Source organism: Rhamphochromis longiceps, linkage group LG13 (assembly GCF_057381845.1).
Source record: "Rhamphochromis longiceps isolate RC_006_pf linkage group LG13, R_longiceps_female_GT1.1, whole genome shotgun sequence".
Lineage (NCBI taxonomy): Eukaryota > Metazoa > Chordata > Actinopteri > Cichliformes > Cichlidae > Rhamphochromis > Rhamphochromis longiceps.
In genome coordinates this window covers 31,519,318-31,546,115 of record NC_140569.1, presented here as the reverse complement: position 1 = coordinate 31,546,115, position 26,798 = coordinate 31,519,318, and the positions used below count along the sequence as shown (strand labels likewise).

The 26,798-nt window shown below is 38.7% G+C and overlaps 1 protein-coding gene across 1 annotated transcript; it reads right to left on the bottom strand.

Moving 5' to 3' along the window:
* Positions 1–4,359: 4,359 nt before the first annotated feature.
* Positions 4,360–26,151, bottom strand: LOC146656111 (uncharacterized). Its single transcript, XM_085428995.1, has 8 exons — positions 25,825–26,151; positions 17,773–17,918; positions 17,085–17,667; positions 15,615–16,179; positions 12,419–12,477; positions 12,229–12,325; positions 12,021–12,136; positions 4,360–5,922 (listed from the first exon to the last, which is right to left on the bottom strand). Exons 1-8 carry the CDS (start codon positions 26,026–26,028, stop codon positions 5,368–5,370), a joined length of 2,325 nt encoding a protein of 774 aa, XP_085285121.1. The 5' UTR covers positions 26,029–26,151; the 3' UTR covers positions 4,360–5,367.
* Positions 26,152–26,798: the final 647 nt, after the last annotated feature.

The following is a 26,798-nucleotide window of genomic DNA, read 5'->3' as shown; positions in this document are numbered from 1 at the left end:
AATCACTAAAAAAATCATATGAAACTGTTATGAAACAGCCTCAAAACTACCAGCATCTGGGCATCAGATACTGCATGCTCAGTGTTGAGCAGGCGACCACATGCCATATAGCATGTGTAGGGGATTGGGTTTGAGTCTGACCTGCGGTCCGTTGCTGCATCATCTCCCTCTCTTTCTCACCAGCTTTCTGTCTATATTCACTGCTACACTATCCAATAAAGGTTTTAATCCTTTTTAAAATAATCTTAAAAAAGAGAGACCAGATGATGTGTGCTCATTTTGGACTCTTTCTTAGTCAGATCTGAGTTACTTTATTTGTGGGGTCTCAGCTTTGTGTGAGGTGTGTCATTGCTGATCCCAGGGCATCAACCTGCTGGATCCTTTGTCTTTTAGAGATTTAGAAAAGCTCAGAATTTATTAACATGGCTGTGCTTTTTGTTGATGTTTTTTAAGTTTAGTTTATAATCTTGGCCTCCTGTGGTGCACACTTCTAAAAGTTGTGTTTAGTTAAATTGATATCAGTAGAAAAACACAAGCATATTCTGCTTCGTGTGGCTCTTTCATACTTATACTTTATTGATCCCCGTGGGGAAATTCATCTTTGCATTTAACCCATTCACTCAGTGAAGCAGTGGGCAGCCATTGGGCGCCCAGGGAGCAGTGTGTAGGAACGGTACCTTGCTCAGGGGTACCTCAGGGTAGCCATTCAGTGGATTTGAGCCCCAACCTTCTGGTCATGGGGCCACCACTCTACCTACTGAGCTATCCCTGCCCCCTCTCATTTCAAAATGATGTTTTAGTTTTCCACCACTTGAGGATGCTGCAGGGCAGATCAGAAACTTGTACCCCCCTCCTGGACTAATCTTGCCACAAATCATGTATATTGTCTCGATACTGAGTTTAACATATATGGACACCCCAGTTTAAAAAAAATGAAAATGCTCTGGAAATTATTTCATGGTTCTGCCCTTACAGTATGTGACCCACCTGCCGCTGAGACACAAATGTAAGTACAACAGCTGCAAATTTAGGTCCGGGTAATGAGTAATATCATTAAGAAAAAGAAATGTTTCTGCTGTGTGATCTTTTAACTGCAAATAAGGTAATAGTTCGTTGTCTTTGTTTCAGTGTAATCTATCAGAATAGGAAAAACAGCAATGTGACTTGCAGTGTAAATTATTTATTTCATTTTATGCAGGTTAAATGTCGCATCTGTTCTGCATTTCTTACACAAAAAAGCACCTCATCAGTGTTTAGGCATTACAGAGCCAAACATGAAAATGAGGACACAAACATACCGAGAATGAACACAGGTCGGCCTATATTGACACTGAACAGCTTTATCATCATTTTTTTTTATTAATATGTGTTTTATTATTTTGAAATCAAGCATCTAGGAAGACTGTTCTGGACAAGGCAGTCCTGAATTTTATTATAAAGGACTGCCAACCCCTTAGTATTGTGGAGAGTGTCGGAGAGAAACATTCCAAGATCAGAGGATCCTTTAACGTACTGGGGGAATAGGAAGGCATCTAATCTGAACCTTTTCCACCTGGCTTTACAGTTTTTGTGTACCCCAGCTTCATCTATGCCTGTGAGTTTTCCAAAGCTGGAAAAACATTGGATAAACTTATTTTTCTGAATAGAAATTTATAATAAACTCTGTGTCAGTCACATTTAAATGAGTAATATTACATTCACAATACTTTCATTTTAATTTTCACTTAATGTCATTCACAATATATTTTAAAGATTTCTACAATATTTGAAATGTAAAAGATACAAAATGATTCCATGGAAAATACAATACCTTACAGTGTACAAGTATGACCAGGGGCCTGTTCTTCGTACCTCGCTAAGTAGGTTAGCTGGATTTGATTGTTGACGATTTCGCGTGATCTTGGATCGTTCGGTTCCCCGAAGCTCATCCGGGACTTGCTGCCATAGCAACAGAGCCGTAAGCGTAAACCTGCTCGGGAGCAGGTTCACTTTATGTAAACAGGATCAGATCGCGGCCACGCAGGTATGTCTGCTTCATTTATACGAAAGCAACAGCGATATTCCACCACTGTTTCACCATAAATAAATAACATCAATGTAACTAAAGATAATGCAGCACCTGATCCATTTATTGATTTCACACAGGTCATTTCCTAAAAAAGGGAAATGAACTATTAACATTCTATTACATGTATGTGATTATTACAGATGTAATTCATATTTCAGAGTAGTAATTGGAAATTACTTCGTGTAATTAAGATGGGAGACCACGGCTATAAAAGCGAAGGTGGATTTGGGAAGTCTGTCGCAGTCATATCCTGTCCGTATACGCGAGCAGCCCATTGCGGAAGGTGCAAGATTGATAAGGAGAGTTTCCAGAATTCAGCGTATATTGCAGGATAGACAGGATCCTTTAGCTCAGCGCGACAGTGTGCTCATAGAGAGATGTCGATATTCCCGTGAGGGTATTATTTACTTAACCAACTTGTTGACGAGGGGGTGCAGGACCACCACCTGTCTTTTTTTTGCTCTGCCCTTTTCTTGGTTGCTGTTATAAACAAACAGATTATTCCAGGGTCTCTTTCCAAGAGACGAAAAGCAATTTAAGTGATAAATATTACCATTCTGTAGAATATTCTTATATTTCCCTTTTACTTGTTCCCATGTTCTAGTGGGTCCTGTTGTGGCTCTAATGTGTAAGGGGATATAATATAACATAATATAATATAATGTAATATAATATTGGATAATATAGTGTAATATAATAAATCTACCCTACCGCCTACTGGTGTTGGCCAGAGGGGCCGATGGCGCGATATGGCAGCCTGGCTTCTGTCAGTCTGCCCCAGGGCAGCTGTGGCTACAACTGTAGCTGCCTCCACCAGTGTGTGAATGTGAGAGTGACTGAATAGTGGCATTGTAAAGCGCTTTGGGTGCCTTGGAAAGCGCTATATCAATCCACTCCATTATTATTGTTATTATTAAATTACTTACGAGTTTAATTTGTCAGCAACTTTCTGCCAGCCCTCTCTCCTTCCTTTTGCAGCCTTTGCAGTGTTCCCTTGCGTTCTGATTAAACTCTGAAACTCCCGAAATCCCTCACTCAAGAGTTCTTGCTCTGCTGCTGAAAAATACCGAGCGCTCTCCTTCGACATTTTCGCCGACCAATCAGAGGGTTGCCGATCAATGTTTCTACTATCGATGCGTAGCCCCTTTTACGACACCCAGTGATCTCACATTACTTCATCCAGCTGTACTGATCGTCAACAGCAGGTGTGTTCGGGGAACCGGATTAGCGAGCTCACGGTTAGCGCGATGGTTTGGTCTTGGATGTGTCATTTGATCTTGGATGTAGTAAGCGACGTACGAAGAACGGGCCCCAGGTCATTGAATCAGTCTGTTGTGAGTCTCAAGTAAGTTGTCCGCAATTATATTTAAGGTCCAGCAGGTGTCAGTATGGAGCAAAACAGCAACACTGTGTCGACACAGTATCGATACAGTTTGGGGAATGTGCTGAAATGTTTCACGAGGCCTCATCTACCCATCACTAGTAGTTAGTGAGCTGATACAAGACGGTGCTGGTGCGAATGGGGTGAATGTGGCATGTTGAATAGAGAGCTTTCAGTACCCTGGGAGGGTAGAAAAGCGCTATATAAGAATCACTCCACTTAACATTACTCAAAGCTTTGCAACACGGTCATATCTGGTGGCCAAAAATATGAACAGCTTGAATCTACATATCACAGTTTACTGCCTACTGTACAGAGTGGAGTTCACATTTCTGTCTGATATTGGCCCACCCTTGTGTGTGAAAAAAATGTTGTCTTTTTGTTTAATAAATAAATTAGATCAATAAACTTTCCGTATTTAAACATGTACCATGGTGTGGTCTTTCTTTTCTTGTGACTTCTTGATGTTGGTAAATACAATAGAAAAAAGATACATATGATATACCTATAATAATTTACAACAAAATATGGAGTGTGTTCCTCCATTTTTGGATGGCATATTCATCTCTGATAGATGAGCTTCGACTGCATTACATTAGACACAGGCAAAAGCCTTAGTATGTAAAAACAGTCAAACCAGTCAGACCTTTTTTTCTCCACAGACGTCAAGCAAAAATAACTTAGCTTACGAACTTAGTAAAGTAACTTTGAGTTACTTGTAGTTTCACTATTTCCAATTTGTACTAGAATTCTAAACTACTCTTTAGATGCAGGTTCTTTGCCATTTACCTGAATAAATTTGAACATTTCAGATATTAAAAACAAATTGTGGTAAATTTAAAATTAAATCAAACACGCATATGATCACTTCAAATGTATTGATACAATTCAAATTCCCTTTATTTATCCCCAAGGGGCAATTAAAAAGGCACAGAGACCACCACATAAGACATAGAACATAAAAGCATCAGTATAAAATGACCAATCATAGTTCAGATTCAATGATCAGTTCAATTACCAAGGAACTGAATGTGTGGGGAAGGAAGCAAGAAAAGGATGCAATACTGGGGTGGGAAAGGCTTACAGTTCAGATGTTGAAACGCTGTAGGGACATTAGTGACCCTTTTTTTTTGTGTCCTACATCCTGGAAGCATAGTCTACATGTACTTCCTGATGGGAGCCACTCAAACATAATATCAAACATAAAATCAAGAAAGAAAACCCCAAAAACTAAGGAATAGTACACATTTGTTTATTTTACGTCTTTATTTGAGATCAAAATGAATACAAGATGTCAGATACATGTATACCTTTTCTAAAACTACAATGCTGTTGGTCCAATGAAATGAAAAAAATTTCTTACTGCTTATTTTCTTACTGCTTATTTTATTGAACATTTAATTAAAAAATAGAACCAAGATGTGATGCCATACCTGAAACGTGGCAGACTTTAATACAGTGCTGAAAACTGTGCAGAATGTGTAAAAGGAACAGACGTCTTGGAAAAGGTTTTTGTTTGCCTGTTTACTGAGGAACACATGAGAACATTTCATTCCACATGAGAATTAATTTGACCGAGCAAACACGCTGTCTGAAGTGGGGTAAAAATACCTGAATTAACTGAGAAAATTCAATCTTAGTTCTAAGTGAGGTAAAGACCACTGTACTAGATACACAAAGACAAAAGTAATACTAATCTTCTTTTAGAGAAAGACCACCAACAAACGTGCTTCCTAACATATCAGTCTATTCCTTCATACATGATGAATCACTCTGAGGTCTACCTTCCTCTTCTAATGACAGTAACAAAAAACAATTGGGTGGAGGAAAAGAAAGTGAGAAAACTATGTTAGAAAATCAGTCCAGAAATAAGCTGCTACCATCATCCCAGAGTTATATGACAAGGACAAAATAACACCTAAGACTTCTCCTTCTGTTTCTTATTCTTATTCTTTTTCTCCTTCTCCTTCTTCTTCTTTTTCTTTTTATTCTTTTTTGTTTTAGGTGATTTTCCGTCATCATCAGTGCTATCACTGTATTGATCATTTTCAATGCTGCCTTTCTTTTCCTTGGATGATTCTAGGTCTTTCGCTTTAACTTTACCATGGCTTCCAGTGGCCTTCTCCTTGTCCACCTCCTCCTTGACCCTGATGTTAGAAGTTGAAGGTGTCAGTCCATCGGAGACTGTTATAAACATTCGCTCCTTTTTCATTTCCTCTTTCAAGAAGATGTTTTTATCTCTATCCTTGTGACTTTTGTGGTCATCATCATGGTATCGGCTTCTGAAATCTTTGCCATCCTTCCAATTCCGTAGATGGTCTGTGCTATTCCGGTGGTTTCCTGAATCCCCGCGGTAACCATAACCCCTGTGATCTCTCCTGTCTGGGGGGTCAGGGTGTCGATTACTGGAGGGACTGTAATGATGTGGGTGTCCTTTGATGTCTTTAGAGTGCCTGTCCGTCTGTTCTTTTGCCTACAAATACACGAGGGGGGATTGAACATAAACAGTTTTGGGATAAGTGTAAAGTTTTTTTCATTGTGAAAACAAAATTTTTAGATTCAAGCTTGTATATGCGGTTAGTTATATAACTGTAGTCAGAGGTTTATATACATTCATCATAGTATATTTTAGGCTTTTAATAATTTCTTAGAACTGCTCCTTTTCCAACTTTGATTCATTTAAACAACAAGAACTGGGTCCACAACTGGATTTTTTTCTTTATTCCAAACAGGGTCAAAATTATACACACCCCTACTAAGTTTTGATTAAATGCCCCGTAGCAAGTTACAACTGACTTTTGGCAACCATCAACTAGTTTAGCGCATAATAACTGGATATCTGACCACTCTTCTTTGCAGATTGGGTTCGACCTACATTTTAAGCACAGTCCACAAATTTTCAGGATCCTTATCCTGTTGGAACACAGAGTTGTGTCCAGATTTTATCTGAGGGTGATGGTTTGGGTGTGCTTCTAGCCCCTTTCAAAGTAGTGACACATCTGGGTACTTGCAAAAAACAATTTGGATCAATGACCTTGGAATCTGTACTTGTTTAAAAATTACTCCAAGACATGTTCCAAGTTGGACATTTCTAATTATCTGTCTTAGATTTTCACTTGGCTGCTTGAACTTTAACCCTTGTTCTGAGCAATGTTCCCTCTAATTCTTTCTGTGTCTGAGCGAACACACAAACTCCCTGAGAGGCCCGTTGGACCACTGTGAGCAACAGCAGACGTGTGCACTGTGGTCACGCCAGCATCAAATCCATCCAAGTCACGTGGTTTATCAAAATAATCAAATTACAGCATTAAGCACAAAATCAATTGAACCTGCTTAGCTATACCATACCGTCACTGCCATTATATTATGCTGCTATTCATACTGTCATTATATTAATGCTGCTATCCTGTATATATCGTACTTACTATTGTTTGAGTACTTGCGATTATTTTATTGTACTTTTTATATTTTACATTTATATTTATTATTTATCTTGCACCAAGGGAGTGGCACTCCAATTTCGTTGTACTCTGTACAATGACAATAAAGGCTATTCTATTCTATTCTATTCTATTCTATTCTATTCTAAGTGCTTTAGCCCACTTACAGTGAAAATTTAAAAAAAATCTTGTTCATGACCTGTGTAGTATGTTAACACTATTGGAAACAACAAAACAAAACCAAAGTTTTACAACTTTGTTTTATTTTGTTTTTATAAAGCTCTGACTTGTATTATGAGTATGAGTCTGTGCTCTGGGAGAGAGTCCTGTCACTCTGTCTGCAAAATACAGTATATAATGGCCAATGTTGTGCAATTAATTATATAGTTACTTCTTCAAAAAAGTAACTGAGTTTTTCAAAAAACAAAGTTTTTTGCAGCGGTTTACCTAAAAATGCAGCCAAGGTGGTTTTTAAAATAAACATTTCAAACTATTTACAGAACAATCAGCTGTTCTGCATCAAATCTGATGCCACACAAATTATTTCTGCCACTCCAAAAAATAATTTCTGTCCACTATGAGATAAAGGAGAACAACAGCCTGATACCTGCAGGCCTAACAACAGGACATGTATCACTGCTGTAACACCTGTAACATTCAGCAGTCGCTTCATTGTTCTGACACACACAACAAAACTATTGACTACACTACACACTGACTACACAAGATTTGCGCTAAACGTCGCAAATCTCTCACATCTCAAAACACCGCCGTCACTCCTAAAACTTCCTCCCTTCCTAAACAACTAAATGCCTTGTTGCCATATCATTTTTTGATTGGTCCACATCGTACATGTTTCCACCAATAGGAAAGGCGAGGGGCGCGGGGGTGGTTTTGTGTTTTGTTTTTGCTCACAGGGGGAGAGTGCTTTCGAGCGCTTTCCTTATAAAACACCGTTATTACTGTTTCTTTTTCCAGTAAATATAAACAACGATAGGATTCAAGAAAAAAACAAACATTGCATATTTTTATCATAACTCTGGTTTTACGTGTTTTCAACACAGTTTAAAAACTGGTATAAAGTCCACACTTTTTCCGTCGATTGTTCCGTCTGTCCTGCTCACATCTCCAATGGTTGTTCACGTTGTCATTAACGTGGCTTCACTCCACATCAGCCACGCCGCTTTGCTAGCTAAAACACCGGTGTCGGCACATAAGGATGCTGTCATAGCCTGTCAACGACGTTGACTAGCTGCGTATACAGTGGGGCAAAAAAGTATTTAGTCAGCCACCGATTATGCAAGTTCCCCCACCTAAAATGATGACAGAGGTCAGTAATTTGCACCAGAGGTACACTTCAACTGTGAGAGACAGAATGTGAAAAAAAAAATCCATGAATCCACATGGTAGGATTTGTAAAGAATTTATTCGTAAATCAGGGTGGAAAATAAGTATTTGGTCAATAACAAAAATACAACTCAATACTTTGTAACATAACCTTTGTTGGCAATAACAGAGGTCAAACGTTTACTATAGGTCTTTACCAGGTTTGCACACACAGTAGCTGGTATTTTGGCCCATTCCTCCATGCAGATCTTCTCGAGAGCAGTGATGTTTTGGGGCTGTCGCCGAGCAACACGGACTTTCAACTCCCGCCACAGATTTTCTATGGGGTTGAGGTCTGGAGACTGGCTAGGCCACTCCAGGACTTTCAAATGCTTCTTACGGAGCCACTCCTTTGTTGCCCGGGCGGTGTGTTTTGGATCATTGTCATGTTGGAAGACCCAGCCTCGTTTCATCTTCAAAGTTCTCACTGATGGAAGGAGGTTTTGGCTCAAAATCTCACGATACATGGCCCCATTCATTCTGTCCTTAACACGGATCAGTCGTCCTGTCCCCTTGGCAGAAAAACAGCCCCATAGCATGATGTTTCCACCCCCATGCTTCACAGTAGGTATGGTGTTCTTGGGATGCAACTCAGTGTTCTTCTTCCTCCAAACACGACGAGTTGAGTTTATACCAAAAAGTTCTACTTTGGTTTCATCTGACCACATGACATTCTCCCAATCCTCTGCTGTATCATCCATGTGCTCTCTGGCAAACTTCAGACGGGCCTGGACATGCACCGGCTTCAGCAGCGGAACACGTCTGGCACTGCGGGATTTGATTCCCTGCCGCTGTAGTGTGTTACTGATGGTGACCTTTGTTACTTCGGTCCCAGCTCTCTGCAGGTCATTCACCAGGTCCCCCCGTGTGGTTCTGGGATCTTTGCTCACCGTTCTCATGATCATTTTGACCCCACGGGATGAGATCTTGCATGGAGCCCCAGATCGAGGGAGATTATCAGTGGTCTTGTATGTCTTCCATTTTCTGATGATTGCTCCCACAGTTCATTTTTTCACACCAAGCTGCTTGCCTATTGTAGATTCACTCTTCCCAGTCTGGTGCAGGTCTACAATACTTTTCCTGGTGTCCTTCGAAAGCTCTTTGGTCTTGGCCATGGCGGAGTTTGGAGTCTGACTGTTTGAGGCTGTGGACAGGTGTCTTTTATACAGATGATGAGTTCAAACAGGTGCCATTCATACAGGTAACGAGTGGGGGACAGAAAAGCTTCTTACAGAAGACGTTACAGGTCTGTGAGAGCCAGAGATTTTCCTTGTTTGAGGTGACCAAATACTTATTTTCCACCCTGATTTACGAATAAATTCTTTACAAATCCTACCATGTGCATTCATGGATTTTTTTTTTCACATTCTGTCTCTCACAGTTGAAGTGTACCTCTGGTGCAAATTACTGACCTCTGTCATCATTTTAAGTGGGGGAACTTGCACAATCGGTGGCTGACTAAATACTTTTTTGCCCCACTGTATATGAATGTGAATCGCATCATTGGCTCGACTATGGGATAAGGTGGCTGCCATACTGGAGCAGCCAGTCATTTACTAACACTAACACTGCAAAACAGAATTGTTAACGTATTTATTTTCATTTCAATTCAGGTTAGATTTCTTTTTGCGCAATGCAGATTTTCTGTGTGCAGAGACCGTGCCAGCAGTGCGCAACTGCGCACGCACGCAACTTAGGGGGAACATTGGTTCTGAGTATTGATCAGAATAATGACTGTTGTAAAACTAATTGTTTTTATGGTAGCAAAGAGAGGCTATCAGTCGTAGTCAATCATGAACAGTAATGAGAAGTCAATAGACTAGATTAGATCCGGCGATGGTATGCATTACAGTGCAGCCAGATCTGAGTTGAAAAGAGGCATCAGAGAGGCCAAGGCAGCGTACAAGAGAAGGATCGAAGACCACTTCAGCAACAACAACTCACGACAGGTATGGCAGGGAGTTCAGCACTACAAGCCCCTGCAATACCACATTGACTGAGGGTAACGCGGTGCTTGCAGAGGAGCTGAACCACTTCTTCGCACGCTTTAAGTGAAGGGACCAGAGGCAGAAGCAGTAGAAACATCGGACAGCAGTAGCAGCCCAAGCCTCATAGTGCAGGAATATGAGGTGAGGCGCACACTGAGGGCAGTGAACCCCAGGAAGGCCGCCGGACCAGATGGGGTAACCACAAGGGTCCTAAAAGAGTGTGCAGACCAGCTGGCTGGGGTCTTCACTAAGATCTTCAACAGTTCACTGTCCCAGTCCTGCATCCCGCCGTGCCTAAAGTCAGCTACAATTGTCCCACTGCCAAAGCGTACTAACATTAGCAGCCTCAACGACAACTGACCAGTTGCTCTAACACCTGTTATAATGAAGTGCTTCGAGAAACTGGTCCGACGTCACATCATGTCCTGCCTGCCACCCACACTCGACCTGCTCCATTTCACATACAGAGCTAACAGATAAACTGAAGATGCCATTGCTACAACGCTCCACACCACCATCTCTCACCTGGAAGGAGGAAGTCTGAGCTGCAGCCTGTCAGCATCAACGGGGAGTGTGTGGAAAGGGTCTCCAGTTTCAAGTTTCTGGGTGTGCACATAGACACACCTAACACCTCTGTGGTTTTAAAGAAGGCCCAACAGCGTCTCCACTTTCTGAGAATCCTTAGAAAAAATGGACCTGAAGGAGGAGCTGTCTCCAGAGGGCACACAGCATCCTACAGGACTGCACACACCCAGGACACCCGGTGTTTAAGCTGCTGCCGTCCGGCAGGAGGTTCAGGCTGCTGAGGTCCCAAACAAATAGACTCAAGGACAGCTTTTACAACAGGGCAATAGCCCTGATCAATGCAAATAGCTGACCTGATTGGCTACCTCCCTGGACTTTTTTGGGAGGGAGGTAACAATGGTAAAAAAAACTAACAATAATAATATTTATATTTATAACAAGGTGCATTATAATTAATGTGCAATAATAACAGTGTGCAATACACATACACTTCTTTTTTTATTACTAAGTTAATATATACTTTTATTACTAACTAATATACTGTAGAACTTTTGACGCCACTCATTAAAATTTTTGAGTATATGCATATATTTGAGCCTATATGTATACTTTTGACCCTGTGTGGATGATAGAAAATCCTAAATAAATTCAAACTCGTGTATCCAATTCTTGTTTTTTAAAATCACTCAAGATATATGTTGCAGAATCAGTCTAACCTGGAAAAAGAACAGCTCAAAGAAATCACCAAAAAATCCAAAATTATCAAGACATGGTCATGATGAGTGTATGTAATGACGCAACTGTTCTGAGCTGTTTGATTTCCTTAGAAGGAAATTTGAAAGAAAGAAAATCGCAACTGGTGAATTGCACTGGCAAAAATGTTGGTGCAGGGCTACTCCATCTGGGGTTTTTTTCATAGAATTAATAGCTCCAGCAACATGCAAAGATACACACAGTGTGTTTTGGTGAGTAACATGAAACATAAGCACAAGTGGCATTAAAACCTTTAAATATGTAGTCATGAAGTTGAAGGGTTATGATCCTATTTAAATCAAATATAACTGAAAATCATTGAACATTTTTTTTCTGTATATGCAAGGAGCACGTTGACTATGTGAAAAAGATGTCAGCCAAGTTGAAATCGGTTACATACTTATCCTTTTATGTTTTTCAAAAGAATGTAGAGTATCATGTGCCTCATCCATAATGAGTTATGTACAATGGGTACTCACAATAGAGTTACTATGATGGCGGATAGCTGCATGGTTTTCAGCAGACTTCAAATCTCCAATGAACTCCTCACAGTTCTGGCAGTAAAAGCCAGTAACTGGAGTTATAAAACCCAGTCCTGCAAATGGAGAAGAAAAGTATTTAAGTGTAAGGAATATTTTAGACTGTGGGAGACAACAAAATGGAAATAAACAAAGAACACTACATTACCATCTTGTTTTAACAGTTCATCCAGTTCTTTGGCCAAAGACTCCATTTTATTTACTTTCTCTTGTTTCTCTCTCTTCCTTTCCTCACTGTCACCCTCCTGTGAAACACATTCGAATTTCAAAATAAGCGGGTGCTTTAGCATTTTTTCCTGTATCTCACTTCATTACACAAATGATGTTTGAAAATTCACCTTATGTTTATCAGATGCTTGAGATGCGCAGTCACTTTTTGTTCGTTTCTCCTTTGTAGCTGAAGGATCAAAGATTAACGGTAATTAATGTATAACTATGCTTTCACTAATAAAAGTATAAAAGAATAATAACAGAGGTCTAAGACATCAGACCAGGTGACATCAGCTGGGTAAATAGCTGTCATACAAGTCTCTTCGTTTCACACAAGCAGACTTTTGTGCTTGTTGCCATCCCTCAGGCAACAATAATGCTGGGCGTTCTATAAGTTTCTTCATGGCTGACCTAATGAAATTTAAAATGTTTTATGACCTCTTTCATTAAAAAAGAAAAAGAAAAAAAAATCACAACCACACCAGCAACACAGTGAAAGAATTTTACCTCGGTAAAAATCTAATGCAAAACGTGTGATAATTAGCAAATCATTATAGTTTAGTTACCCAGAAACTGGATTAAAAGAGAGTGAAGTATATATTTAAGCATGCGTATATATGCTTAAATATATACAAAAAACAATGGTTTACTTAAACCATTATTTTTTTTGGTCTTTCCCAATTCCCTTTCAGGATTTTTTTTAAAAAGGAAGCAAATTTCAGGGAGCCAGAAAATGCAGTTTCATGGATGCCTCCAAAAGCAACTCAATCTCCACAGACTCCCATATCAAAATGCCCAACTTCACTGCTTAAATAAAACTCATTACAGACTGCTACAAGAAAAAGGTCTGATCTTTATAATTTTCTCCCATTTTCCCCTTTCATGTCCACTGCAAAAGTTACCCTTTATGAGTCTATTTTAAAAAACTGATAATTTGGTAAAAATATTCTTGTTTTTACTTGATTTAAAGGGGATAAATTTACATATATATTTCCTATTTCATTCCTATTCATTAAACAAAGTGAAATAGCTTATTTTGTTTTAATATCAATGACTATGGCTAACAGCATGTGAAAATCAGAAATCCAGTACCTCAGACTTATAGAATATTTCCTCATATCAATCAAAAAGCATTTACAATACAGAAATGTCTAACATCTGAAAAGTATGCACATTTACAGTTGTAGTCACAGTAGTCACTTGAGTCTTAACCCTAACCCTTTTCCAATGTGGACTGATTGTACAACACCTTATATTACTTAAAACAAGAATTTGGTTCCTAAGTTTAAATTGATGGATTGTCTCTAATCTACAAAGTGCAAAAACTATATGTATGCTTAAATCTATACATTCACTTCACTATGTTTTAATAAGTGGTGCTGAGGGTTCTACAGAATCTTAACTTGACAAGGCTTTTACCTATTGACTTGTCAAAACTACCAGTTGACTACAATTGGTAGTTTCTCTTTTCCAGCATAAAAAGTTGGTTGCCAGCAGTCATGGTATTGACCGATGTCTAGAACACTGGAAAAGTCTAAGGAACTCTGTGAAGATCTATGATGGATAATTGTAGATTTACACATGCAGGGGATGTTTCACGGAGACATTTCTAAACAACTACACATTCCAGAATCATCAATTCAAACAATTATAAATAAGTACAAGTTATTTGGATATGTCAGCACAGCCAAGAATAAAAAGAACACGCAAACTGTCCCACTCACATGAAACAGTTGTACTGGTACATTGCACAAAGTGGCTGGAATAATGAAGGAGGACTACAACCTCCAAAATCTTTCCTCTTTTACATTTCCTCAGATCAGCAGCTAGAAGAAGACTAGTCAAATATCTAGCCAGGATTACGCCAGAAGCTTGTTAATGGGTACTAAAAGCATCAGGTCAAGGTGCAATTTGCTAAGGGACAGTTAACCAAATATTAGTGGGGACGTATATATTTGAGCCTGTATGTACAATGTTAACACAGTGTGGTTTAAAGAAAATTCAAAATAAATTTAAACTTGTGCACCCAATTCTTGTTTTTTAAAGTAATTAAAAATGTATGCTGTACAATCATTCCACCCTGGAAAAAGAAGAGTTCAAAGAAAACAGAAAAAAAGAAAACCAAGACTCTTTCACCAAAAGTTAAGCACGTGTTTAGGAGCCTGAGCACCCTTTACCTCGTCTGTATGTTATATAAATATAACAATGGCAGCGGTCCCCAACCCCTGGGCCTCGGACCGGTACAAGTCCATGAGTCGTTTGGTACCGGGCCGCAAGATTTGAGGTTTGGTTGTGAAATGTATGGTTTTCAGGGTTTTTATCGTTAACTCTGTTTCCCTGGGTCTTTTCCCGTGTTGTAGTTGTGTGTCTTATTTTGAAAGAAATATTTACGCGAGAGCAAGTGGCACAGAGGACTATGTTACTCTCAAATTTGTTGGAGCATTTCAGGAGGACGCTGCTAATAAAGTTACACAATTACACAGTGAATTAGTGTTTATTACTATATTTACAAAATACCACAGTTTTGTCTTGGCCTTTTCATTTTATTTTGTTGTATTTATCCGCGACACCTTAAAGGCCGGTCCGTGAAAATATTGTCTGATATTAAACCAGTCCGTGGCGCAAAAAAGGTTGGGCACCGCTGCTCTATGGGGTTAGCGTCAGATGAGTTAGCTGACCAATAACATGCTGTTAAATAAAGTAACAGTATGTTATTACTGTTTACTTTATAAACAGATCAGAAAATCATTTTAGTAATTTTGGCACTGTCGTTAGATAGAGGTCCTGTTGGTAAAAGAAACCAGCATCTCCATAACACTTGTGAGATAGTGCTGTACAATCTTCTGTACTGAAAATGGAGTTGATAAAACACAGTGGATCAATCACTACAAACACTGGAAGATGAAGCGGCACCACAAATTATCAGTAACTGTGGATACTGGACTTCAAAAAAACATGGATTCTGGGCATCTCCACTCTTCCTCCAATATAAAATCCAAATCCCTTCTGGTTCAAAAACAAAAGACGAAGTTAGCTAAATGCCAAACTCAAGTCCTGAAAACAGTAGTCCATTAACTAGTGCATCTTTTGAAATTATCTATGTTTATTTTAAATACACTGCATATGGTTTGTATTCACAGACAAGTCAAATAACATACAATTTCAGGTTTAAAATTTAAAAGTATGTTATGTGTAACTCATAATCTGCCATAATGAAGTAAATCAAACAACTGTTATCGTTAATAACACAAAATACTGAAAAAAATAGAACTCAGTAGCATGAGTAAACTATGCTGAATCTTTCATTTAATAGAAATCTCTCACCTTTGATCAGAGATTGCAGAGACTCCAGAGCCTGACGTACATTTGGGTTATTGAGTGCTGGCAATGCTAAAGTTGCTGCTGCTTTGTCTGAATTGACAAGTGTAGGAGATGACTCCTGCTCATTCTGACCCTGCGTCTTCACCTTGATCTCACTTGATGAACCCAGGCTTTTTAATATGGTCTTGATTTTCTCATATTCCATGTTGTCCAGATTGGAGTGGACTAAAGTTGAAGAAGCCAACTGCAGGGACTGATTTGGATCAAGAAGATGTCCACAACGAGTGGAAAGGGAACTACTCTCTTTCTGTAGTTTGGCCTTTTCATTAATCTGGGAAGCTGGTTCATTCCCATACAAGAAAGACTCTTCATCTTCAAGTTCATTAGCTTTCTGGTATGCAGCATCTTCTTGACTTTGTCCTTGAAGCCATGAGAAATCACCACCAACTCTTTCATGCGGAAGCAGCATGCTTTCCTTTTCCAGCATTGATAAACTGTCTTGACTGTCATGTTCCATGTGTGTAGGCTCATTAGATACACACTCAACTTTTTTGCCCTCATCTGGAGCCTGTGTAGAAGAAATCACAATTAGATACACTGAATTTGTGGCTGCTCACAATTATACTGCTCAGTTTAAAGGTTCAGGGCTAAAGCAATCAATTGTTCACCCACGAGCCTTTGTAGGTCAATGTAATTCTCATTTCAGCATAAATAAGTTCAGCATAAACACCAACTAAAAACCTCAAGCTCCAGTGCACTGTTACATGCTTTAACTTAAGACTAACATTCTTTCCTGGATCATATGGCCTATATTGAAACCTCGCCATTATAAACTATAGCTTTTAACATTTACAACTGCCAATGTCCGAGACGTCTATGTGCTGTGTTAAGAAATTTCAATTTAAGCTCCTATTAATTTAAGCTGCTATTATTTAAATATAATAGCAATTTGTAATAGTATTGTCCCAATGTAACATGCAGGGTAGATACAGCACATAATTTGTACAGGTTTCACTGAAAAGTCTTATTTTCCTAAAAACAGCTTCTGCAATTACAAGAATTTTACTTGACTTGACATATGCACTTCTACTTAAAGACATTTTACATAGAATTTGATAATTTCTTTATATTATAAATACATATATATATATAAATAATGCTGCTGAAATCTCTATCAATTACTAGTTACTTCCATACACAATGTCATTTTTAGATCAAGTTACATAAAGCATGTCAGAGAATTCTGTTTTGCACTGCAAGATTGTCTTAATTTAAAAACAAACAAAAAAATACACTAATTAATGACTTACAAATGCTAAATCATACTAGTACTTGGCAAACATTACTATAATGTTAGGGTTTGTTGTTGTGAACTCTTAATGTTGATTTTTTTATTACAATGCAGCTGGTTTCAATTTGGTCCAGCAAAACAATGATCTTAGCATAACTTGTGGAATAAGTAATAAGCTCTACCTTAATAGTGAGGATGATATCTTTGAGAGATGGCAGGTGATCTTCCAAATCTTGGCTGCTCATAACCAGCTTCAATCCTTCTAATAGACTATTTCCTGGCAGATTATTACTGCTGTTGACAGTGATGAGTCCGGGGCTCCTGTTTTTCTTTTTGCCTTTGCCTCGGCTCTTTTCACTACTGCTACTTCGTGACTTGGATCGCCTTGCTCGACTCTTGCTCCGTACATGACTTTTTTTCTCACTTCGACTGTTGCTCCGACTCCTACTGCGAGCCCTACTTTTGCTTCTAGCTCGACTCTTCCCACAGGCTTGAGTTTTGCTTCTTCCCCTGCTTCGGCTGCGTACTCTGCTTTTGCTTCGACCGCGACTCTTGGCTCGAGACCTGCCTCGGCTTCTGCTTCGACTACGGCTCTTGCTTCTAGGCACATGCTTCTGGAATTCACGGTCTGATTTGACTGCTTCTTTCAAGATACTAGCTGACTTAAATGCGTCAGCCAGGTTGTATGCCATGTTGCCTTTCAGATAGTTTGGGAGAGGTTTGTTGGCTGCAATGCATCTCAGGAATTCCTCACCAGCACGGTCACTGGAAACAAACATGTGTTACAAACAAAAGAATATTTTAATGCTGAAACTTTGACTTATACACACTATTTCAATGACAGAAACACACACAAACACACACACAGACCTATTATCTAGAGAATGACGTTCCACTGGAGGGGGATTCCACTGTGGTACCGGATGTGTTGATGGTTCAGCAGGAGTAACAATCTGCTGGCTTCCTCCCAAAGCAATTGGTGTACTACGGTCTATGGAGAAGCTGCTACAGTGGGGCTGAGAGCATTAAGATTTCATGTTATAGTGCTGTACAGGTTATAACTGCAGAAGATTATCTATGGCATTTTTTATTTTGTATGGAATAACTTCTAAAGAGATTTTAAATAGACATTTCCCAAATGATAGTATTTATCTAAAAATGGTCAAGCCCATGCAGTTTTGGTTTATCACACTAAATGATTGCACTTAGAAGGTTTTCCATTTAAAAACAAAAGATTAGCCATTTAAGTGGTCTGGTCACAACAGGTAATTATTAGCTTATTTTAGAATTTTTTTACAAAATCTTACAACAGCCTATGTTTGACCTGCCTCATCTTGCAACCCATAGTAATTTTGACAGTTTTTATTCTATGTAGAGCACAGAGTATAACTGTCATTATTGCTACAGAGTGGATTAATGCTTTTACTACTTGCGTCAAGTGTCAAGCCTGTCTTTTTTTTTGTAGACTGAAGCTGCATCCATACTGGAAACAATTTACACTGATGTAACAACCAGAGACCATAGAAAGTCGCGTCGAGCAAGTACGGGGAAAATAACAGCTGGTGACTCAAAGCGAGCAGGACCCAAGAAACATCTCTCAACTTCCCGGCATTCTACTAAGTGACCAGTCGTCAGCTTCAAAGTAAATATGCAATGAGGGAATCGTTTCCAGTGTGACGGCAACTTAAGCTGCCAGGGTAAAATAATGTTCCAACTTTTGAGAGTATTTGCTCTAAACTATTCACTGTTTATTCTTGACAATATAAAACTTTAATTTTACATTTCAGTTAGTCTGCATTTGTTCCATAACAACTGTGTCTTTGCTTATATAGTCTTTTACTTATCTTAATGTTAGAATAGCAAAGCTTTTACAGCAGATCTGAATGCAGTGAGTGGCTCCTTTTGGAGCTTTACATAGATGAGTACTAAGCAGTGAGGTTCTTCTTTTTGTGAAGAAGAATCAGTTATAGTTATAGTCAGTTAAAGTTTGTTTAGCTGAGTCAACCCTTGCAGTATTATCACCTGTGTAAGTCAAGGCAGGATTCACATCAATGCATTGCTTCCAACGTTTGACATAAGCTTTCCTGATGTTTGGGGGTAACTTTGCTGGCACAAATGTCATAGCAATAGTAACCAATCATCACAAGGCAAGCTAGCCAAGCTTTGATTAGCCTTTAACATCAGCCGAGGTGCCTTCCTCGGAGTAATTTTGTTCAAATACGACAGGGTGATTATTCACTGCAATGAATAACTTATTTCTTACATTTAGATGCCAAACTGCACAAATCACAAGTGAATAATCATGACTGTTGAATGTCTGCACTGGTGCTTCAGATCTTGAATGTCTCTCCACTTATAGTACAGACAAAGCAAAGCAATTGATCTGTAATTTAGATCAGCGATGCATGATGTTACCCAATTCAAGGCAAATAAGAGTGTTGAAGCCAGAAATTCATCCATGTGAATCCTGCCTGTCTCAGCATATCAGAGTTAGGATTTTGCAATTAAGATACAAGGCCCTAGCTAACCACCATGGAAATGTGAAACTTTTGGTCTACTTTAAAAGGTTCATGTTTCATTTTAAGATGAGGAAAATTCTTCATGGAGGAAACTCTGTATCACATCTTCTTGTTCAAATGCAAGTTCAGTAACATGCCTATTCATGAATTGCAGAGAAAAATAATCTCACCAGACTAATAATAATAATAATAATAATAATAATGATAAATTTTATTTGAAAGCGCCTTTCAAAACACTCAAGGTCACTGTACACGGTAGAATAAAAGCAACATAAAAGGATAAGACATAAACAAATAAAATAGCAGAGTGGAGAGGTTATGTGGGATAAGCTATTTTGTACAAGTGGGTTTTGAGTTTGGACTTAAAGAGTGAGAAGGAAGAGATATTTCTTAAATCAGGATTTAGGGAATTCCAGAGTCGTGGAGCAGAGCAGCTGAAAGTCCTGCTGCCCATGGTTGCAAGATGGGGGGAAGGGACGGAGAGTGAAAGGGAAGAAGAAGATCTGAGACAACGAGATGGGGCGGTGATCTTAACCAGATCAGAGAGATATGGAGGAGAGAGATGATGAATAGCCTTAAATGTGTACAAGAGTATTTTGAAATTGATGCGATATTTGACCGGGAGCCAATGAAGCTGCTGCAAGGCAGGAGTGATGTGGTGGACAGAAGGGGTCCTGGTGATGATACGGGCAGCAGAGTTCTGGACGCGTTGGAGCTTGTGGATGGATTTTTGAGTAAGACCAAAAAGAAGTGAATTACAATAATCAATCCGGGAAGTAACAAGGCTATGGACAAGAATGGCATTAGCATGTGGGGTGAGAAAAGGATGGAGACGATTAATGTTGCGCAATTGAAAATATGCAGACCGAGTAACATTATTAATGTGTGAATTGAAAGATAAAGTCGAGGATGACACCCAAACTTTTCACAGAGGAAGAAATGAAGACCGGTGAGTTATCGATAGTAATAGAGAAACTGTTGGTTCTGGATAATGTTAATTTAGTGCCCACCAAGAGGAGCTCGGATTTATTACTATTGAGTTTGAGAAAATTAGAAGAGAACCATGAATTTAGTTCAGCTAAACAGAGGGTAAGGGAGGATGGGGAAGAGCAGAATCAGGTTTAGTGGACAGATAAAGCTGGGTGTCATCGGCATAACAGCGAAAATGGATATTGTATTTACGGAAAATATGTCCAAGCGGTAGAAGGTAGATAATGAAAAGAAGGGGCCCCAGGACAGATCCCTGGGGCACACCAGTGGTCAGAGGAAAGGGCTGAGAAGTAAAGGATTTGAGTTGAATGAACTGAGTGCGATCAGACAGGTATGATTTAAACCAGGCTAGTGGAGTATGGGAGAGACCGATAGAGGCTAGCCTACTGAGAAGTATAGAGTGAGAAATAGTGTCGAAAGCAGCACTCAGATCGAGGAGAATAAGAATGGAAAGTAAACCGGAGTCAGCTGCCATAAGAAGATCATTGGTTATTTTTATAAGTGCTGTTTCAGTGCTATGGGAGGGGTGAAAACCAGACTGGAACTGTTCATACAGATTATTATTAGTTAAATGTGAGTGGGGTTGTGTGGCAACCAGAGATGGGCAGTAACGCGTTACTTGTAATGCGTTACTGTAATCTGATTACTTTTTTCAGGTAACAAGTAATGTAAGGGATTACTATTGCAAAAACGGTAATTAGATTACCGTTACTTTCCCGTAGGAACGCTGCGTTACTGCGTTACTAAAACCATGATTTTTTTTGCGAGAATGTCTCACGACAGTGACGTAAGCGAGTGCGCCGTTCGTGACAACAGCTGTGTGCAGATCAACAATGGATCACATATCGAGTGCAGAGAGAGTATGAGCGTGCAGCGTTTAAAGCGTGGAAGTACTGACCTTACTTTGAGTTTGATTCCATAAAAAGTGACAAAAACATTAGTGTCCGCTGTGCGTGGGAAGAAAACTTCTTTTTACAGCAAAAAAACCCCTAAACTTCCAAACAAGCACCGAGTAGCTACGACGTGATGGGAAACTCACAGAGAAACTCGCGGATTCTTCAACTGACCGCGGCACACCTGCACCAGGGTAAACCTCCGCCTGCCCCACTCCTGCTTTACAGGTGAAAATAGAGCAACAGGACCGCTGAGTCTTTGATTTTATTTATTTTCTGCTGTGTTTTACTTGCATCTATTCGAAAGAGTGAGTGTAAACACAAAAGCAAATTTTATTTTATGTGCTGGAATGTGCAGAAAATAGGTTTAAATGTTAAACTAATTTCTTCCAGTCAGAGAATGTTGCATATAATTAAATTTTTGCTTGATGCATAAAATTAAAAGATTAAAACTAATAAAACAAGTTTTAAAAAGAGACTTTTCCATTTGATTACATTTTGTATGATGGATTATGCAGAAAAAGTAGAATTGGGCTGAAAGATCTATCGCTTTATCACCTCTTCAGATTGTAAATCGTGTTTTTAAAAAGTAACTAAGTAACAATTACTTTTGAAAATAAGTAATCAGTAAAGTAACGGGATTACTTTTTTGGGGAAGTAATCGGTAATCAGTTACTGATTACTTTTTTCAAGTAACTTGACCAACACTGGTGGCAACTATTTTCTCAGGAATTTTAATAAAGTAAACAGTGCTAAGCATCAACATCACCTTTCAGGTCATTCTGAACAGAGTACATGCTGTAAAAAGTGACTGAACCACTGTGTGAATGACAACCTGCAGTCAGTGACTTTGAAGGGATGCAAATGGAGTAGCTGAGTCTCAATAAAAGCATAAAAAGCCAGCTCTACTCTAGTAACACTAGCTGATGTTTCTAAAGTAAAAATGAAATTGTTTAAAAAAAAAAAAAAAAAAAAACAGCACAGGACACAGGTTTTCTTTACTTTTTGAAAGGTTTTTGTACACATACATTTGTTATTTTGTCACAACATAACCAAGCAAATGAAGACACTGTGACAGGTTAAAAAAACAGAGCTCCTTAATTACCTAATGTAACATGTGCCACATACAATAAATATATCAAAATGCTATAAAAATCAGCCATGGCCATAATCGTGTGTGCTCACAATGGTAATCAGAATGGTGTTTAAATGCTTCCAAGGCTTCTTGAACTCTGGCTTGTACAATTACCGCATGTGACTATAAAACATGCAACTTCCAAAATGTTTCTTTAGCAAGACTTTTGGCTATTGTAAAACTAAACAAACTAAAATACACAATAGTTTCCTCTGATAAATGTAGGCACACAAACATACAACTTCCACCAAGTCAAACTGAGTAGCAGCCACAGATAGTACTGTTTTTTCCTGCTGTACAAAGGAAGACAAATCTCTACATGAAGGCTAAAAATGACATGTTATATGTTTCTTAAGAAAAAAGTCATGAATCAGTACAACAACATATTTACTTGTATTTGCCCATTCCTAAAAGCAAATAAGGGACAATTCAAATCCCATCAATTCTTCAGTGCATCTTCAGGATTTAAAAATCCAATTCGATTTCATTTTAAAATGTTATCCTGCAAAATATGGGAAACAATGTAGAGTAAATAAACACTATCAGAAAATATATTATGTTCATAAAAATGTTTCACTGGTAACACAAAACAGAGACATAAACTAATGGTACAATCCTAAGAAGGGGACAACTAACTTCTCCATTACAAGTTTTCAGGTTACATAACAGTTTAACCTTATTACATGACATTTAAAACAGTACAGATGCAGTCCAGGTTCACTGGCTCAGCTGAACTCTTCACAGAGGGAGAATCACACTCCCGGTGAAGAATCTCACACAAACTACTGAAGATAAAGAGCTACTTGGGTTTTTACGCTAGATGCTCTTACTAACACATCCACAAAGGGATCTGTAGTGGCTGCATTTTGTTAAGATGGTTTCTGCTATCTAAAAGGGGATGAATGTCCCAGCATTAGAATGGTTTATTAATTTTATTCCTTAAAGTCAGATGATCTAAGTAGGATATGATGTTTGGCATAATTCCACATTTGATCTAATAATATCTAACAGCAGCAAGCTCATTCAACAGTAGCTTACACTGCTGACCTTATTGGTTGGGTCATGCTATCTAAATACTTCTTTTCCTGAGATCACCAACATTTTTCTACGTCAACTCAGACTTTGTTATTTCAACAGAACAGACTAATCAAAGTGAAGTCCAAACACTGACTTATAGCAACAAGAGACTCCCTGGAGATACACTTCATGATACGGCTCAGTTATTGTCATTAGCATTAGCAATTAACATACAGAGACACTATAAAACACTACAACTCACAAATGATCTAGACTGTTTTTCATCAGAAAAAAAAGTGCCAACTTACCCTTGTTGATGTGAAGCAGTTAGAGCAAATACTGATCCATACGGAACTGACAAATTAACCACAAAGCCAGCCGCTTGTCACTACTCCACAGCAGACAGAAAACGTTGCGTATGAATTGACCCAAAAGTAGCCCTCTCTAGCTAAGTACCATGTTAATATATACATACATATAAACATAAACAGTTGCTGATTAGATAGGAAGCTAGCAAGTACTAATTACTTTTACAGAAAAAAATGGATCAGCAGAAGACAGCAGCACCATTTCAACCATATCTTAGAAAGAAACAAACAGGTGGACTAGCATTTCTGTACTTTATCCGGGGGTTAAAAACCTTTAACCAATGCAAGACATAATTAAAGAAGATTAATTATGTCTGCAAGTTTGCAAGCATTCCGAGTTATTACGGCTGTTTTAGGGTTGATAACAGTGTATTTCTTATACCTTTTCTAAAATTTCTTTCCTTTCTCGTATGTCTTTCTACCAGCAACCTCTATAAATTTAAGAGGGTCATTTTTAGACAGCAGGTAACAAATGGAATGTTAGTAGTTATTTGCAGCCAGCTTACATTATTAAAAATGTATAAGGAATGTGACTACTTTTCAAAATTGAAACACAAGACGTTAATGTTTAAACATTTTTTTCTTAAGAAGACATTTTGATTTTCTTTACCATTTCAAAAACTACATTTTTTTAATTTCATTCACTCTTTTGTCTAAAATGATGTTTAGTCTAGCAGAAATTTGTAGGCTATATACTGTATCTGTCTACATCATGGTTGTCAAACATAAGGACCAGGGAACAGAATTGGCTCGACAAAGACTCCAATCCAGCCCAGTGTGTCTTTGGACAGCGTAGATGCTAGACCTTTAACTGTATGTCCTTAACCTTTACAACTTACCGGATAAAAGTAATTAAGTAACAGAAACAATTAAATGACAGAAATTTTCCTGTTTTTTTCCACTATGTGCCTTAGGGTGGTAGGGGAAAAAATGGCTTTGATTAAAAGAAGTCTTGCGTTTTATAATTAAAAGACAGTCTGGCCAGTGAGCTACCAGAATGTTTTCTGCATGTTTACACACTTATTTCTTGCCCACGCTGACGGATTTCTTTTATCATGTACAAAAACTGATACATACAGTTAAAATTGCACTTATTTGTCTTTTATTAACATATCTAAGGGATTTAATGTGTTTTTAAAGTTCTTTACATTGACAGAAAAGGGAGTGTCGCTGGCCATGCCTTGCAGGACAGTTGTTGTGATTTGGTGCTTTATAACTAGATGGGCGGAGCATGGACTGAATTGCATGTTTCGTATTTATACGTTTTGTTTGGAGGGAATATTTTACTTTCTGTTCTTGTTTGTTTCAGTATTAATATAGCTACTTTTAGGATTATTTCTTTTATATATTTGAGATGCACCAAATAGCACAAAAGACTTAACATTACGCCGAAGACTTTTTTTATGTCCACTGAAAGAGACATTATGATTCTTAACTTGCTTTTTGTTTTATTTTGTATTTGTTATTTGATCGAGTGTGTAAAACAGATAACGGCCTGTAAACACGGTTAGAGTGGAAAAAGAAGCCAGTTTCTCTTTGTTTCCCTCCCAACAATGTGTGTTTTTTTTTATTTAAATAAAATGTTTTTGTTTTTTTCTGAACTACATATGACTTTATGAATTCTCAAAATTGCTTTATGCATCGATCATATACATATATTAAATTTATTTCTGAATATGGTAGACCTAATAAGAAACGGCTACACATATTTGCAGTACAACGTTATGAAGCGTGAAGCCAAACGTTGTGTAGCGTGCTCGTGTCAGTCACGTGACTCGCATTTACCCACAAAAAACTGAGTTAGGATACAGAAACCAACCACTTCTTTCACAATGAGAGGTGCATGCTGTGCACTGAGGCCTCCCGCACATACAGGAGTGTCAGAGCTGTATCTCACAGTGGTCTATGAATTCGTACGCTAGCGTTATGGTTGCCAACTCCCTTTTCCCAATCATGTTACTTCACCACTAAGCTAGTACTACCTAGTCTTGGGTACGTACACGAACGAAATGCCCACTCGGCGGTCTGTTGTGGAGATAATCTCGTGCCGCGACCGGATATGGTCCACAGGGCCTGGGGGGTAAGTGTCCAGGAGGAGGAACAGAGCAGGGCCCTGTGGGTCTAAAAGGAGGGCCGTGAGGCGGTGGAGGTCCGAACGGCAGCGGTGGAGGCACCTGGCGAACAGGTTCACCCGGGCGATACATGTCTGTGTTCAAGAGGACACGTAACGCTGAATAAGAGAAGCTCTTTTCAACCCAGTGTGTGTTTAGGGTTTGCCGCTGCAATTCTCGCCGTCTGCAGCTTCCGCCGGAAAGACAACAAGTACACTTCCGGAGTAATCTTTTCAAAATACAGTCCACTATTTTTTGTTTTGGTCAGAGCTTAGACATTCACTAAATGTTTCAGACTATAACGTCATTTCCCAGTTTTCACCATAGGGATATTTAAATTATATACCCTGTATATAAACACAAAAATCCTTGACAATATACAACTCCTTAATTTAATGCAAGTGTTGTCTTGCATTAAATCAATGTCATGATGCAAGTAATTATTTTGTACTGTTATGGACATACTATGAATGTGTGAACCGCTTTGTTAGTAATTTATTTAGTGTACTTACTGCTGTGAACTTGTCTTGACGTGACAAGTATTTACTAGGCTATATAATTGTGAATTGGTGTCGGTCGGGGGGTTAGTGAGAGTATGTATTTCAAGTAGGAACCTCAAAACAGCTCCTTGAAGCTGGCTTCAGAAGCAGGTCAGTGCACAATTTTATGACGTCATTTTTAAAAACCATCAGGAGAGGAAGTGGATTACTCTTTTCAAGTAACGAGTAGAGTAAGGGATTACTATTGCAAAAACGGTAATTAGATTACCGTTACTTTGCCGTAGGAACGCTGCGTTACTGCGTTACTAAAACCGTGATTTTTTTTGCGAGAATGCCTCATGACAGTGATGTAAGCGAGTGCGA